This window comes from Octopus bimaculoides, chromosome 3 (assembly GCF_046866305.1).
Source record: "Octopus bimaculoides isolate indiv1 chromosome 3, ASM4686630v1, whole genome shotgun sequence".
Taxonomy (NCBI): Eukaryota; Metazoa; Mollusca; class Cephalopoda; order Octopoda; family Octopodidae; genus Octopus; species Octopus bimaculoides.
In genome coordinates, this window is record NC_142930.1 from 75,991,446 (window position 1) to 76,009,771 (window position 18,326).

The 18,326-nt window shown below is 33.8% G+C and overlaps 1 protein-coding gene across 1 annotated transcript in view; it reads left to right on the forward strand.

The window, feature by feature from the left end:
- LOC106877699 (neurexin-4) overlaps window positions 1-12,177 on the forward strand; it is a 303,409-nt gene extending 291,232 nt beyond the window's left edge. The window contains exon 23 of the mRNA XM_052966322.2: window positions 10,799-12,177. Within this exon, the coding sequence (XP_052822282.2) occupies window positions 10,799-10,980 (182 nt within the window). The 3' untranslated portion in view covers window positions 10,981-12,177. The remainder of the gene's footprint in view (window positions 1-10,798) is intronic.
- Window positions 12,178-18,326: the final 6,149 nt, after the last annotated feature.

Sequence of the window (18,326 nt, forward strand, 5' to 3'; positions counted from 1 at the left end):
GTATATTGTACACTGTGTTTGAGTAGGAGAGGAGGACATTTATTACTAGATCTTCACAGATGAAGAGTGCTACTCCTTGTCCCATATCCTGCAGTCAGTTCTGTGTAGAACATAACCTAGCATATGTACTTCTGCATCCAATATGCCTGGAGTTAAGTGTGTTTCACTTAGTGCTGTATATATTATCTTTTGTCTGATTGCAAAGGTCTCTGAGATACAATACTTTTGTTCAATTTGTGAAGTGTGAAAGACTGTGCACATTCAACATTATTATTAAGTTGGGTTTGTGGGCAATGCCTGAAGATTGTGCTAGGGCACCAGACATGTTAAAATATACTCTCTGGCATGCTCTTATCACATGAAACTGATAGTAAGACATAAATACATATATTGTGTTTATTAAGTAATATTTATCTCTTACCAGATAGTAAGATCAACATGAAGTAATATTTAAGTATTCCTTGTGTGTGTGTGTGTATTTATGTGTGTATGTGTCACTGTATCAACCTGACTATCAGATGTTGTTATACACAATGTACTTCCTTGCTTTGTTGTAGCTTTCAAATTATACCACCCCACTGGTTTAGCAAGCAGGTCAACATTCCCCATGAGCAGAATGCCAGTCCATTGCAGGGTTACTGAGTAAACTGGAACTACATGAAGTATTTTGCTCAAGAACGCAGTACACAAATGGTCTGGAAATCAAAACCATAATCTTGCAATTGGGAGTGCAGCATCCTAACCACTAGGCCGTGATGTCACAGGAGAGAAATGTGTCTGCATAGATGATGGTGCACTTGCTTTTAATGATTTGGAAAAGAAAGAGGCTTGGAGAAGCCATTATGAAAGACTGCTGAATGTGGAAAATGAATGGGAGGAGAGGAGAGCCTGCCAAATGTTGACCCAGTAGAGGGACCAGCTATCCGAATAGACAGCACCCTGGTAGATAAAGCAATTAAGGGTATGAAGCCAGTAAAAGCCCCCTGGTCCATCAGGAATCACTGCTGAGATGCTTAACACATCTGGTGGTGTGAGCTATAGACTAGTCATCAGCATTGTAAACCAGGTAGTTCATGATGGAGTCATACCCAATGACTGGCATAGCAGCACCATAGTCAACTGCTACAAGGGTAAAGGTGATGCTTTAGATAGAAATAACAACAGGGGAATCAAACTGATGGATCAGGTGATGAAGGTCACGGAGAGGGTCATAGCCCAACTAATTAGGGAAAGAGTCTGCTTAGATGAGATGCAGTTCGGTTTTGTGCCAGGTAGGAGCACCACTGATGTTACATTCCTAGTATGCAGCTGCAGGAGAAATACCTAGCCAAAGATAAACCCCTATACTTGGCTTTTGTGGATTTGGAGAAAGCCTTTGACAGGGTGCCCCAATCCTTTATCTGGTGGGTGATGCGGAAACTGGGGATTGAAGAATAAAAGCTGTACAAGTCCTATACAGAGATGCCATTAGTAAGGTTAGGGTTGGCAGTGAGTATAGTGAAGAATTCCAGGTAGAAGTAGGGGTCCACCAAAGATCAGCCCTCAGCCTCCTCTTATTCATCATAGTCCTCCAGGCAATGAGAGGAATTCAAGACAGGTTGCCCCTGGGAGCTCCTCTATGCTGATGATCTGGCCCTCATTGCAGAATCACTATCAGAACTAGAGAAGAAATTTCAGGTATGGAAGCAAGGTTTAGAATCGAAGGGCCTCAGAGTCAATGTCACAAAGACCAAAGTTCTAGTAAGTAGGAAGATGAACACATCACACACCCCTTCAGGTAGGTGGCCCTGCTCATTCTGTAGAAAAAGTGTAGGTAGAAACTCCATAAGATGTATCCAGTGTAAGCTATGGACATATAAGAGGTACAGCAACATCAGAGGAAGATAAACCGGGAAGATAGCTTTCATGTGTGGCAGATGCACAGGGGCAATAAACAGTACAGATGCTCAGAAAACAGATTCCATCACATGCCAGGGGGAGAAACTAGAAGTAGTTGATAGCTTCTGCTACCTAGGTGACCAAGTCTGTAGTGGGGGTGGATGCTCAGAGAGTGTTACCACTAGAATAAGAATAGCCTGGGCAAACTTCAGAGAGCTCCTACCTCTGCTGGTGACAAAGGGCCTCTCGCTCAGAGTAAAAGATAGATTGTGCAATGCATGTGTGTGAACTGCCATACTTCACGGCAATGAAACATGGGCCGTGACTGCTGAAGACATGTGTAGGCTCAAAAGAAAGGAAGCTAGCATGATCTGCTGGATGTGTAATGTCAGTGTGCGCACACGACAGAGTGTAAGCGCCCTGAGAGAAATGTTGGACATAAGAAGCATTGGATCTGGTGTGCAAGAGACACGTTTGCATTGATATGGTCATGTACTATGGATGGATGAGGAGAGCTGTATGAAGAAGTGCCACTCTCAAACAGTGGGAGGAATCTGGGGTAGAGGGAAACCCAGGAAGACATGGGATGAGATGGTGAAGCATGACCTTCGAACGTTGGGCCTCACAGAGGCAATGACAAAAGACCGAGACCTTTGGAGATATGCTGTGACTGAGAAGACCCGGCAAATAAAGTGAGTTCACTCTGGTCTTCAAGTCTTGCCACAAGTTCTCAATCAGATTCAGGTCTGGACTCTGACTTGGCCATTCTAGGACATTGACGTCATTGTCCTTGAACTATTTCTTCACTACTTTGGTGGTATGTTTCAGATCATTGTCCTGCTGGTACTTCCAGTTGTGGCTGAGTTGAAGTTTCTCAGCAGATTCCTTCACGTTTTCATCAAGGATCCTGATGTAATCCTCCTTTTTCATGATTACTTGGACTTTGACAAGGTTCCCCGTACCACTGGAAGAGAAGCATCCCCATAACATTGTTTCCACCACCATGCTTGACAGTGGGCACACTGTTCTTTGACTTGTATGCTCCTCCTTTCTTCCTCCAGACGTATTCAACACCCATATGGCCAACTTCATCTCATCAGACCACAGGATGGTTGACCAAAAGCTGGAATCTTGCTTCAGATAACCTCTAGCAAAGACCAGACGAGCCTTCAGATGTTTCTTCCTGAGCAGCAGCATCTTCTGAGGCCTATGTCTATGGAGACCTCCTCTGTGCAAAACTCACTCAATGGTGGACTATGACACTTTCATCCCTGCTTAGTTAAGAGTTTCAATTAGGACCTTCATTGTGGTCTATGGGTTGTTGTTGACCTCCTAGCAGATTTTCCAGGCAAGTTTGGGAGACACTTTATGTTTGCTGCCACACCCACTGAAGGTTTTAATAATGTTAAACCTCTTGTACTTGTTGGTTATGCTCTGGACAATTGCTACAGGAACATTATTCTGCTTTGAAATGGCCTTATCCTCTCTTTCACTGTGGGCATGCACAATACATTGACATAGGTCCTCACTGAGCTCCTTCTTCTTGACCATGTTGATCAGAAACTGAGAATGACCAGAACACTTTTCCTCTATTTATACCTGTCCCAGCTCGAGGCTTTCACCAAGGAAGAGTGGGTCATCATCCCACAGAAGACATGCAGGAAGCTTGTGGACACGTACAAGAATCATCTAGAAACAGTCATAAAAAACATAGGCTATGCTATTGACTATTAAAGAAAGATATTGGACGCAGTAAACCTAGGGTATGAATAATTTTGAACATGGCATTTTTTGAAAATCCATGAATAAAATACCCCTGAAATGAAGAATTGTGTATTGTTATTCTTTCACTTGTTGGTCACATAAACAAACTTCACAAAATAAACAAAGGTATGAATAATTTTGAGGATGACTGTGTATGTATGTGTATATATATATATATATATATATATATAGAGAGAGAGAGAGAGAGAGAGAGAGATTAAATAGCTAAGCTCTTGAAGCAATGTGTTGATAAAAAGTAATCCATAATTTACTTTTTATTCTCAAAATGTTTTAATACATACATGCACACACTTATAAGTATAACCTGGATAAGCTTAATACAGAGACCAAATGCCTGCACAAATATGGCTGTGCAATAAAGAAATTCACATCCCAACCATGTAGTTTTCAGTTCAGTTTCACTGTACAAGCACCTTGAGTAAATGTCTTCAACTATAGCCCCTAGCTGAGTGAATTTGTTAGATAAAAACTGAAAGAAGCCCATGGTGTCTGTGCAGTTATGTGTACCTGTGTTTTTCTTGTTTTTGTTCACATGTGCACTTCTCTGAAAATTTTTCAGCTACAGTCTGCAACGTTGTTATCATTTCTCCTTTCAATGGGATATCTGCTGACTTTATGCCCTCTAAGATGTGTGGAATAAGATATCCCTTACTAGAAATGCAGTTAAGTGTCAGCAACTGGAAAGGCTTCTAGCAGTAAAACAATGCCTGAATAATAATAATACATATCAACATATTGATTATGTGGAAAAGAAAATGTAAATATGAGCAAAATGAAAAATAAAATTACTTTCAATTCAGTATAAGCTTGGCATATTAATGTATGAAAATCAGTGTATAATTCAGCATTTGATATTAGACAGGTACAATATTCACTACCAGGTAGACAGAAACTGAAAAGAATCCTGTCATATATTTATTTATATATCTGTGTGTGTGTGCTTGTCTTTGTGTTGGTGTTTGTCCCCCCATCACCATTTTACAATCGGTGTTGGTGTGTTTACATCCTTGTAACTTAGCAGTTTGGCAAAAGATACCAATAGAATAAGTACTAGGCTTTAAAAAAAATAAGTCCTGAGGTCAATCAATTTGTTTGACTGAAAGACCCTTCAAGGTGGTGCTCCAGCATAACCACAGTCAACTGACTGAAACAACTAAAAGGATAAAAGACTAAAGAATCACTATATTTTAATGCATAGTTATTAAATCCATATACAAAAAGTTCAGTTACAAAATACATGTTATATATATATTTTTTCTCTTATGGAGTTAATAGTGTATGTTACATTGCATTTATATTTACTACTAATGATTTAGCTAAATTTTAGATATTTTACTTCATGAGTGTAAAAATTAATAATATCCAATGATCATTGAATGTTTCAATAGTTCAAGGCCAAAACAACCAATGGTCATTGGATACCATCTGATGACATCAATTCTTCTTGGTCAAAGCTACATTCACCAAAGGTGAGCAAAGAAGATTCTTCTAGATATTATCACTATCATAATGAAAATACATGTGGATAGGGGTAAATATCTCTGTATAGTATGTATGACATGTGTGTGTGTGTGTTCATAACTATAAGTACATATGTATGTAAACACAGGCTGTTTACAAAAATGCAAATATGCAATAATGTTAATATTTCTCTCATGCATATGTCTAATAGTGTCCAGATTTGTTTATATGCATATTTCTTACAACTGACCATTTATTTATTCTACATGCATATATATGTGTGTTTCTTTGAAAACAATCTTTTTTACGAAAATAGTTTTACAGGCATGGCAGTATGGTAAGAAGTTTGCTTCCCAACCACTTGGTTCCAGATTCAGTCCCACTGCATGGAACCTTGGGCAAGTGTTTTCTACTGTAGCCTCAGGCCAACAAAAGCCTTGTGAGTGGATTTGGTAGACAGAAACTGAAAGAAGTTCTCGTATATATATATATAGTTTTGTGTGTCCTCGTATATATATTTATAGTTTTGTGTTTGTCCCCCAACCACCATTACTTGACAACCAATGTTGATGTGTGATGTGTTTATGTCCCCGTAACTTAGCAGTTTGGAAAAAGAGACCAATAGAATAAGTACTAGGCTTACAAAGAATAAGCCTAAAAAACCCATTAAAGCGGTACTCCAGCATGACTGCAGTCAAATGATTTAAACAAGTAAAAGATCTCATAGTGATAAGATCTTTTGTTGATAGTATAGAATGCCTGCTACCTACAGGTTTATGCATCCTCTGTTCATGATTAGTTACATATATATGTATATGAATATATAATGTTAATTCATTTGAAAATGAGGTTTCCATCCATTGCTGTTCTGAGTTTTGTGTCTCCTTTTCTTCTCTGTGACTCATGGAAACATGAATCTCAGTATAGCAACAAAGGGAAACCCCCAGCTTCAAATAAATTAATAAACTTTGTTGCATGCATTGTCTATGTTTTTTTTCTCCCTTTTGTAAATTGAAACACACATATATGCGGGAAGGTAGGGGGAGAGAGAGAGAGAGAGATTTAGTAGCAATAACTATAATATTTATTTCTAGTATTGGCACAAGGTCGTAACTGTTTAGTAGGTTATAGTCAATTAAATCAACCCCAGTACTTTATTTTATTGATATCCTGAGAATGATGAAGGGCAAAGTTGACCTCATCAGGATTTAAATATTGATCTATATATTATCCATAATTATGATTTTTCTTCTTTTTTTTTTATGAAGTAGTTACTATCTGTAGATGCCTATCAGGCAATCTCAGAGATCTTGAATTACTATTTTACAAGCAAACTCTTCTAAATTCATGATCAAACCACTGTCTTGACAGTTTTCTTAACAATGCAGGATGTTGTAAAGTTCAGCTTTGGTTGAAAGGACTGTGTGGACCCACATCCACTGTTTTTGCTTTTTGTTTTCCCTTAAAATTTCACTCTAAGTGTAAATAAATTGATCAAATACATCAATATTTATTCAGATCTTTATCTCTGTATTTGCATTTGCTGTATCATTATAATCAGGAAATATCATGTGAACTATATATTTCTGACATTGTTATGCATGTATATTTGCATGCATGCACATGCATACATATTATGTCGGGGGGGGGGGGGGGGGGGGCAGTATATATGAGAGAGAGAAAAAAAGTTGGTGTAATGCATGCTTAATAATAATCTTGCTGTCTCACCTTATAATTTTATTTAAATTCACTTTTATCATTTGAACTAAATAGGATAGTTTCAGACAGATCAACTGTATAATTCTGAGTATTACTGAGGCACAAACATTACTCACTCACATTCAAACATACGCAAAAGCACACTTGCTCAACATTAACATGCTTGCTCACTCACAAATGTGCTTGTGCACCTTTTCACACTTTTGCACACACTTAGACTTACACATACTTGCTCACACTCACTATCTCATGCTCCCACACGCTTGATCACATACATACTCACACTCATACACGCTCACTATTACACTTTTTTTCTCATTGTCTCTCACATGCTCATGTACTTATACATACTCTGACACACATGCATTTATATACACTCACTCTCACACATTCACACACACAGTTGCTAACACTCATCCACAAAGACAGTTAAGATAGTGTCTGTCTGTCTTTCTTTCCACCCCCTTCTCCCTCTTTCAGTCAATCACATTTATTGATATAATAAACTGTAGATATTTCTGTCATGAATTTAACTGAGAGGAACACAATTGCCATAAGAGTTCACATAATATCCTTGGAAATATGAATCTAAGAGTAAATTGTAAAGAAGAGACTTCCAATAATATTTCTTTTATAGACAAAAAAATAGAGACCAATCAAAGAGTCATGATAATAACCTATTTTGATATAGACAATATGTATGGCTGATAGAGATGAATCAGACTATGTGGTATCAAACTAAATGTTTAGTTTTTACTTTTGTCTGAGATCAAGTCATACTTAGTGGGACTCTACTTTTTACTGTTACAGATTTGATGAAAAAATTAACAGATGCTATGTTTGATTCAATAGGATTTCTTTCAAGAACTTTCCTTGTACTAAGTTGAAGGAAATCATTACTAATACTATCTAAATAGGGTAAATTAAGTAGTTGCTACTAAGTGAGAGGTTCTGTGAGGAAAATACAAAAGTTAAAAATTTTATGTAAATAAACTTAATGGCATTATGAGTAACTAATATGGATTTGTGTTCTATAGACTAATCTGTATATATGTTCTAGGTTTTAGTTTAAGTTACTTTTAGTTGAAGCTGTCTTTCAATAAGTTCGTTAATTTGCTAATTCAAAAACCAACCACTAATTTTACTTAACTATTTTTTATATAGATTCTCTTTCCAAATAATAGACCAGCTTTGTATAATTTTTTGTTATTTTCCTGAAAAGAGGACCTTGTTCCCCAGAATGTTGTTAAAAAGTAAGTATGTAGTACAATAGCTATAAATTGAAGATAGTTTAGCTATGAGCAAAGTAACTGATGCAAACCAAGAAATATTATTTCTGCAAATACATTTTACCATTAATGAACTCTTTTTACTCTTCCAATATTTGCAGTTTTGCATATTTACTTCATTTCATTCATCACTACTTCAGCTAGAACAAAGAGGGCATACTTCAGTAATGTCCAGAGTCAACTCCTGTACTTGCCAGATGTAAAAAAAAATAATACTATTTCTTTCCCCAACAACATATTTATTTCTAGTTCTTAAAACTCCTTAACCTTTTGTATTTTGAAATGAATGTTGTCTCTGAATCATTTTATTCTGTTTGCTTTTTTTAAAAACTTATTTAAGAATAGATCAAGCTTCTGTAAAAATAAAAAATTGCAAGACCATTAAAGCATGAAAGTATTAAGTTAAACTGTTTTAAACACTGTAAAGGTGCAAAACATAAAATAATTCAGTAAAATGCAAAATACGGCAATAATACACTAAAGTTTGTCAGCCTCAGTTTAATTGGTTCTGTCTCTGTTTCAACTTTCTATAATCTTTATGACCCAAAAGATTTCAGGTTGGTTGTCTGCTAATCCTTCTTCTCTTCTTTACTCTTCAGTTAGTCTAGCTCTTTTTGATTATTACTCCATATAAATGCTTCTAGTGTTTTTATTTAAGGTGTCTCTATTGTTACCATTCTGCCTTTTCTTCAAAAGTGTTCTTACTGTCATCATGTCTTTTGTTTGAAAAGTATTCCAACTGTAATAAACCAGTTTTTCTCTTTGTTTTAAGATCATTCCAAACATAATCATCCTGCATTCCAAACATGACTCTCACATCCTTTTTCTTTGAAGCCAAAATCTCCTGCATATTACACTCTACCATTTTTTTAAAGATACACTTGCTAATTTAGTCTGATGTACACTATGCTTGAAAAGTAAATGATAGGTTGGTCATGGGTACTATATATTTCATCATGAGTTTTCTAGATCAGAGCTGACTTGGGGCTAAGCAATAATTATCAATCAATAGATGTACCCTGTACATTTATAGTTTCATGTTTAGAGTTTACACTGCCTTTATTTCTTTCATAAGAAAAACACTATTGAGTAAATCATAATAAATATTTGTACATTTGTTTTCTTTTCAAGATAAAGTTGTATGTTGTACAAATTATTGAATCAACTGTTAGAATGAAGATCACCTTTTTTGTGTGTGAAACTGTTGTGTAGATATGTAAATTGAAACAAATAGGAGAATATGCAACACAAAATCATTCCAGTATCAATGGTTTGTGTTACCTAAGTAAATTTATGCATTAACTAAATGGCTCTTTTCAGGCTTTAACACTTTAATTTAACATTTCTTCAAATATTTATTATACAGTCATTATTTCATTATCTCTGTCCATAACAAGTTCTTTATTATAGTTTTCATAAAAAATTTTTTAGTGCCTTTATATTTTTTCTTTCAGTTTTGCTTTCAAACATAATCAAATTGGTGCTTATGTTAATATAAGTAAGAATGTTCTGTAATTCTTTGTAGATCACTTTAATTTTATTAGTGCTTCTCTCATGTTTGCTATGTTCCATAAATAATGAACTTTATCACTTCTTCAACCATTTAACCATATTGTTTGTGAACTGTTATGAAGCTATGTTTGACAGCAAATTTGATGCTTTCCATTGCAAATTATTCTCACATTTCTCACACACAAATATCTTTAATATCAGCCAAACAGTATTTTAACATTTCAGTCTTTAGGTGCAAGCACAACCATGTTTGAGAAATTTACTTTGTAGCCATAGGGTTGTGAGTTCATTCCCACTGCATGGCATCATATACAAGTGTCTTCTGCCATAACCTTAGTTTGACTGATACCTTATGAGTGAAATTTGGTTGTTGGAAACTGTATGGAAGCCCATGTTACATATTAATGTGGAAGAAGTGTGTTTCTTTTTTTTTTTGTTTTTTTTGCACTGATAAATTTATTTAAATTCACTTTTATCATTTACTACTTCAGTAGTAAGTTCCAATGTGTAAACACCATTAGTAAAAGTATCTTATTTGAAAAACATGTAAGAGTTGACATCAAGAAGTGCATCTGGCCAAAGAATACTACCTCCAGAAGTCTAATCCAATCCATTACAGGAGGGAAAGATGTTGCTGTAAAAGCAAAATGAATCTTTTACAAGTTGTACAGCTTATGATTGCTACAAAAGTCCAATCTTGCTTTTCATTCTATTTTGTATATACCACATGACAATATGGTTCTGTGGCCCTTTTGTTGATGTTTCTTTTGCAAATGTGTAGTGAGGAGATGCATCCTCTCTTAGTAGCTAAACTGTCACTCATTAATAGTTGTAAGTCAAAGAATGATGTTAATTATTCTTTATAGTCTGAATTTTGTTGCTCTCTTTTATTAGTTGAGAGTTGGTTGTCAGTGCATTTACAAGAAGAAAATATTATTTAAATTTCTCAAAACAAAAATAAGAACAGAAAGAACTCAGTTACATCAATCATATTGTAAAACATTTCTCATACATCTAACAATATATTATGTCAGTCAGACATCATTGCATTTCTTATCTATTAATATTATATGATTTGAGTCTTACAGAACATTAATCTGTAACCATCAATAATATACCATTTAGCTTTAAAAATTCTACTGTTTTCTTTACAGAAACAATGCCACTTGGAAAAGGTTTTGAAGGATGTATTTTCCGAATGCAAGTTCAAAATCTCTTTCCATTAAAACGTGCTTTTCAAGATCCTCGTCCAACTTACATAGCTGTAGAACCTGAAGGTAAGTCAGTTACTTTGAAAATACTCTCTCTCAGACCTGAATATATTTTAGTATATTAATGTATGTTAATATTTTTCCTATGTTCAGTTGACAGGTTCATTCTGACACTCAAAGTTTATTGCCAACTTATTCTATTGATTTATCAGTTCATATCAAAAGAAATCATAGTTATACCCAAAACTCTTATCATACTGTACTTATTTATCTGATTGCTATATTACCTTTGGAATGAAACACATTTAACACTTATTTTCTGCCATTGATATGCTGGAGACACCATGTTTATTTGTATATAATACACACTTTTTTCTAGATTTTTTAACTTAGAAATTAGAGTTACATATATTACACAAGAACTAAATGGCACCTTTTTTCCTTGTCTTGTCTTAAAGATCCAAATTGGTTCAGTACAAGTGTGTCGTGTGTGTATGTGTGTTATGTTTACTTTCTGTGCTGGCATGGATTGGAATGTTTGATATTATCCAACAGACTGAAGGACTACATCTTGCTCCAATGTCTCAGTTTCTGCAGACTAATGCCCTTCCCAACTACTTTACTGAGTGTACTGGATACTTTTCTTTGTAGTACCAATACTAGTGAAGTCACCTTGTGACCTAAAAGTCTAAAGAGCCCTATGCCTGAGAGGGTAGTAACTTTAGGAAAGGTACTGACAATTGATAGTATGTTAGGGGGAACAGGTTTATTGTTGTGAGAGCTGTTAGTGGACAGACTAACAGAATCAGTGTTAGGAAAGGGAGTAATAGAAGGCAAAGAAAAAGAGTAGTGACAGGGCTTAGCGAGAGAGTCAAACAGTGGGGGTGAGTTGAATAGAAAGACATTTAGGGCTACCTTGCATTATATATGGGAAGATGGGATGGTGCCAGAAAGTGAAATAGATATGATATTAACAAGGAGTAAAGTGTACCCTCTATGTAACATGTCTAAGAAGGTAAGTAGAAGAGTGTGGTGACAGGAGGATCAAAAAAGGTGGGTAAAGGTTGCAAGAATTGTGGGGGAGAGTACCTGATTGATAGAAATAGAGGTGGAGGGGATCATTGGTAAATATGGGGGAAAATAGTTAATGGGGGAAAAGGGTTGAAGGTCATTTGTAAAAATGAGGGATAACTGAAAACAGGAAATGGAGAAAGAAAGATGATTAGCAGTAAAGAAAGGGAGTGATATATGTAATAAGAGGTTCTACTTTCATTTAATTACAGCAGCAGAATAGTACAATAGATATTAGATATAAAATAAAATGGATCTTCAGTAGTTTCAGCAATGAGGATTCAGTTGTTTGGTCAACTGGATTACCTGCTCATTGAATTAACATGTAAATGGTTGTTCATTCCACAAACACATGTACCATTAATGGAATCCTTGTATAAGTTCAGTGTAATACAGTGTGTGACATGGCCAAATTTTTCAGTGACAGGTTTAAGCCTTCTGATAGGGTTTCACACAATTTATATCTCAGTTTCAATCACAAAGCTTGAGTTGAGCTAAGGCAATGGTAAAAGACACTTGCCCAAGATTCCACACAGTAAAATATCAAACCTGAGACCTCATGATTGCAAAAGGAACTTCTTGACCACTCGATCATGTATGTGTCATTGTGGTTTTATAGCACAGTGCAAAGTAAGCCTTGCCATCCACTCAAGAAAACATGCAGTAAATGATCCACAAGCACTCAAGCAAACTGAGTCCTCAATTTGTTCCATTTGCCGAAAGATTTGCAAAGCACCAGCAGGCCTCAAGTGACATATGCGTATCCACAGAACATGATTACTGCTTTATTTTACTGAACCCTCAGTTGTTCATGATGAGAGAATCCATCATATATACATATATGTATATATATATATATATATATATATATATATATATATATATATATATATATATATATATATATATATAGAGAGAGAGAGAGAGAGAGAGAGAGAGAGAGAGAGAGAGAGAGAGAGAGAGAGAGAGAGAGAGAGAGAGAGAGATGTAAAAACATACACTTAAGACTGGTGTTGTCAGAAGGAAATTTGGCTATCTGTTGGTAAGCTTATTAAACACAGCTTGCAATTACATTATTGAAGCAGGACTTCTATTAATGTGCCACCATCAGTCATGCCTTCAGAATGTAAACACAGGCATCAGTTACTGTTGTTCTTTACATAGTTTCATTTTTAAGAGATTTGATATTTGAAAGCAATTTCCAATTCAATTTTTCTTTTATTTTTCATTTTGATAATTTTCCACATACATTCTATTGACTTTATCCTCTTTTACTGTTTCATTTCTGCTGTTGTTATTAAGCACCTAAGTCAATCAGAAAATGTGATAGTTTTCAGTAAACAACATTAAATACATATATACATGATGACTGTGTAATTTCCATTGTGTTGATTTCACACCAGGTGATCATTTATGGCCTACACTAGTAAAATTTAGAGGTTATTTCCAAATTTATCATTTTCTTTCATGAACTTCAATTTATTTTATGCAGCAATTAGAATAAATCTGACTTAACTTCCTTGTTTCCCCACATTGTAATACTTGAGAAAAGTCAATGAATATTATGTACAAGATATATCTTTTCTGTGACTTCAGTGCCCCAAACTAGGTCTGCACCTTATATACAAATGCATATTGTACATGAATATAAATAGTTTTCATATATTTTAAAAATTATGTACTAAATTTAGTAATATGTTTCTCAGAAGAAAGTTAAATTAAATGAATAATTAAGTATTTTGATTTTTGGTGCTTTGACTTAGTGGGGAAGTTTAAAGAAATTACTTGGTAGTAAGGAAGGATATTACATGTCATTAAAGGGTCACTGGAAATCTTGTAAAATTGTTTTATAAATCTCTGGCTATTCTTGAAGTCATTCATAAGTAAACATATTTTTTAGTCTACTGATTATAACAATTTTTATATTCACATCATATAGAGTATTATCTATGCTTAAGTTTTCCATCTATGGTCTGCCAATTATTTTGTTTGTAATAGAAAATAGATGCCAATTATTTTCTTTCTAGGAAGGATTTTAATGGAGAGATACCCCATATATATTGGTCTCTTTCTCTCTTTTATGCATGGTTCCTCTTGTACCACTGTACATTGTCAATAGAGTAGGTTATTACTATCAAGATACAGATACTTTTTTCCTGCTGTATACATGATTTTTTTTTGTTTTTAATTTATTCCTCACCAATAAATTTTTGAAGATTGTGAATTTTTAAATATCTCATATTTTTGAGTAAATAAAGTTAGGAGTTACTGGAAAGAAGAAAAAGTGTAATCTGTAGAGTTTTCAGATGTAACTTTCTTTCCTTTCCTGAGAGAGTTTATAGTTGAACTTTGTTATAGAAAAATGAATTACTGAATAATATAAAACTAACCAAATTATTGTTGATCAACATGTATATTTATGAACTTCACCAGTGAAAAAGAAAATTTCTCTGAAAAATTCAGCTTTGTATAATTTTATGATATTATCATACTCAAATAGCTATAACTATCTTAATACATGTATTAAGATAATCATAGCAATCTATTAGGTGCTGTTTCAGATATACATTTCTGAATTTGTATATAAAAAACATTATAGTAATTTGTTATGTACTGTCTGAGATATATAGTCAAAGTAACTGTATAGCTTAGAATTCATAGCTTACAAAGCAGAAATGTATACAACAGATAACATTTCCATGAAATATTGTGTTCTAAATATTCCCATTTGAAGGAATTACAAAGTCATATTTAGCCCTCCTTCAAATAATAGTTAAATTATTGTGGGATCAACTGTCTGAAATATCACCAAATCAGAACATTACCAAACAAATTTAATTTGTTTCTGCTTAAATTTTTAAATGAATACAAAAATACTGATTTGTTTTAAGCATACTCAAAAATTATGTACTACCTTAACATTTTTAAAAATAAAATTGATAATAGATTTTTCAAATATTCATTTGAAACAAATTAAAATAAACCATTTCATAATTGGATCACATTTGATAAACATTTTAAATGTTTTAAAATTGAACAGTTTTATCATATACTAAAAATTAATATTGCAAACAATAAATTGATAGGAAAAAGAAGAATGACCTAAATATTAAGTACTAGCTTTTGAAATTTTGACTCCCTCTCATTCTGTATCATCTTAAAGGAGTTTTCTACTTGAAATATTGAATTTACTTCAATATGTAAGCTTTACAATAATTTAATTTAAAGATCATACATAAAATTATATGACTTCAAATTATAAGTTCTTAAAATCAAATAAAAATATTTAAATGATCAAATATATTCTTTCTTTAATACTTATATAGATATTTAATTTTGTCTTAGAAAATGTAACATTTTAGTTTATTGTCCTTATTTCTGTGCAAGTATGGCAAAATGAATGTCAAAATGGAGGATGGGATTGAAGGCTGGGATATGTATTAAGTCTCCATCTACTGCCCCTTTTACCTATTTAGTACCCTCTTATCTCTCTATTTCCTCCTCTTCTAAGCTATGCCATCCACCATGTTCTCTAACCACTGAACATATGTATGAGTACCCATCACTAACCCTCTCTCTCTTTCTTACTAAGAAACTTAATTATCCCTAGTGTGTATCTCCCATCATCATTGCCTGAGTAATGAGCAATTGCATCAGATCTATTCATATATGATGCACCTCACCATTTATTTTCATGTTACATACCATCACTCTCTCTTTCAGATCACTCTTGTATTGATATCCATCAGTCTCTTAGAATCACCTTCTCACTTGTGTCACTTATGTCACTCTTTACAAGTTAATATTACCCACCCTACATGCATACACACATTTTTATACTGCTAGTTGTCATTCTCTCCATCCTAGATCACTCATTACTGACATCCCTTGCACTTTCTTACCACTGACCATGTCTACAACCATCCATCATTCATGTTCTCTCTTACCTGAAAACATGAAATTACTATTTGTGCCTCTCTCCCATTTACCTATGCAATTTACTCCTCAAATATTCTCATTTGTCCCTCTTTTTCCATATCATTATTCCAATCTGGCATTTTTCCTTCCCCAATCATACTCTTTGTTGCTTCTTTCTCCCTCTCACCTAGTTCATCTTCTGCAGTTGCCCTTTCTTCTACCCACTCTTTTGGTTTTATGGTAACAGTACAAAGGAATGAGGACTCCCTTTTGTCTTGCAGGATACAAGGCAATTTCACTACGGCTGGTGCCACAATAAGATGCATCCAGTACTTTTCGTTAAGTGGTTAACAAACAAGTGTAGACATCATGAGGTTAAGAAAACTCTTTACTCTTGTCTTGTTGAGGACATGACAACCTATCAAGTGCTCATTTCATGTAAAATTGCACCTAGTACATTCTGTAAAATAGTTGGTATTAAGAGGGACATCCAGCCTTAGAAACCAAGCTAAAATACAATATAGCAACAAGACAATGCCCCTAACAATGCCAAGAAGAGCAGTCACTCTGAATAAGAACCGACTTGGATCATAATGGTCTGTCCAACACTTGCCAGTATGGGAAGTACACATAATATAATATTTATATCAAGATCTCTATCAGAATTTATGATCACTTCATATTTTCAAGCGAAACAATTGCTTGACTTGAAAAACGATATCACAAAAGAAAATGTTCAAACTCACTATTTCAGAATGTTATAAAATTGTTAATGTTATTCAGCCTTAAGACAATTTTGATCTGCCAGACCTACAATCAAAAATATTTCAGTCTTTGCTTTAATGTCAGTCTTTGTCATCCAAATATTCCTCTTTTAAAATTGTAAGATTTCATTTGAGTATGATTTGGTTGCTATTTCTTGCTGATCATGTGAAGGCATGGAAGTTCCTTCGTTGGCTCATTACCAAATAGCTTCTTAGTGCCTATAGTAGCTGCATAGCAAATTTACAGAGCTATTGCTAAACATTTTCAGATCATTGTATTAATGCCTACTTCATAACAGTTTGGATTAGCTAGGTTTACATTATAGTGGTTTCTCCAGGTATTTTGTGTCTTCTCTTCTACAAGGTCCAATATTTTCAAATCTGACTTTCTTACTATTCCAAGTCTGCCAACAATTCATAATACTTTTTGAATCGCCATATATTCATTCCAAATATTGTTGCCTTGAATAATATTTTGAACCTTAATTTCTATATAGACTTTTCTCCTATTATCACCATTGTTAAAAATAAAACGTTAGCTAATTACATTTGCAATAGATTATCATCATACTATTTGTTAAATATTAAGTATATTATTTATAAATTTAATGAAATATCTGTTAATAAATATGTTAACATCTTTCATAAAATTTATAATATTTATTCTTACTGTTTCTATAAATATTATTTTTTCTCTTTCTCTCCCATACACACAAGCATATATGTAAACAAAGCTAATTAATTTGTTGCTAATCATATTGTTTTAAGATAAGGATTATTATAGTAAAAAGAATTTGCACATTTTCCCTTTGGAATAAAAATCATTAAATGCTATGATATATTAAAAGTCTTTTAAAAATTGAACAATTTTGCCACTCAGAATATTTGGAAAGCAGATGTTAAACGACGATGATGATGAACATCTATAATTACAGAAGGTAGTGTTCTTCTTTTTCAGCCTGTTGTATCTCATATTTGTGAAATCTTTGTTTCTCTCTCTCTCTCTCTCTCTCTCTCTCTCACACACACACACACATACACACATTTTCAAGATATTTACCTAATTACAAGCTAAAATTGGGCGAAAATAATTGTTGGATACAACCTGAGGTCATATATTGTTCCCTTCACTTAAATACTGCCCTATTTATTAAGTGACATTATTAGCAAGCAAATAATTCCAAATATATTTAGTTTCCATTTTAGGATACATTTTTGTTTTCATTTATTATTATTTCTTTTTTTTTTTTTTTGCCACTTTAACCTTTCTTTCTTTTTTGCTGAATGTATCTATTTTCATTCTTGTTGATAAACTGAGAAACATAGAACTGTTCAAATCTGCTGCAATCATTGATTTTATGATTCCCTTCATTTCACTTCCTTTCATTACTTATTCCTATCCTTGTTACATTCTCATTATATATTCATTTCAAACTATTTAATTTCTCTCCACACATTTTTCTAATGTGTGTATAATATATAGATGTGTCTGTGTACATGTAATACATACATACACACATATATATTTAATTTGTTTTTATGTATTTTTCCATGTTAGCAAGGGGCAGACAAATATATGTTGAGTAAGTACTGTTTTACAGTTGGATGCCCTTTTTGTTTGCTGACCCTTGCCCGTTTTTCAAATGAGGAACCTTCCATTCCACTTATCTTTCAAAGTACAGAACTCCCAAATAGATTTGTTGAAAGAAAATCTCAAC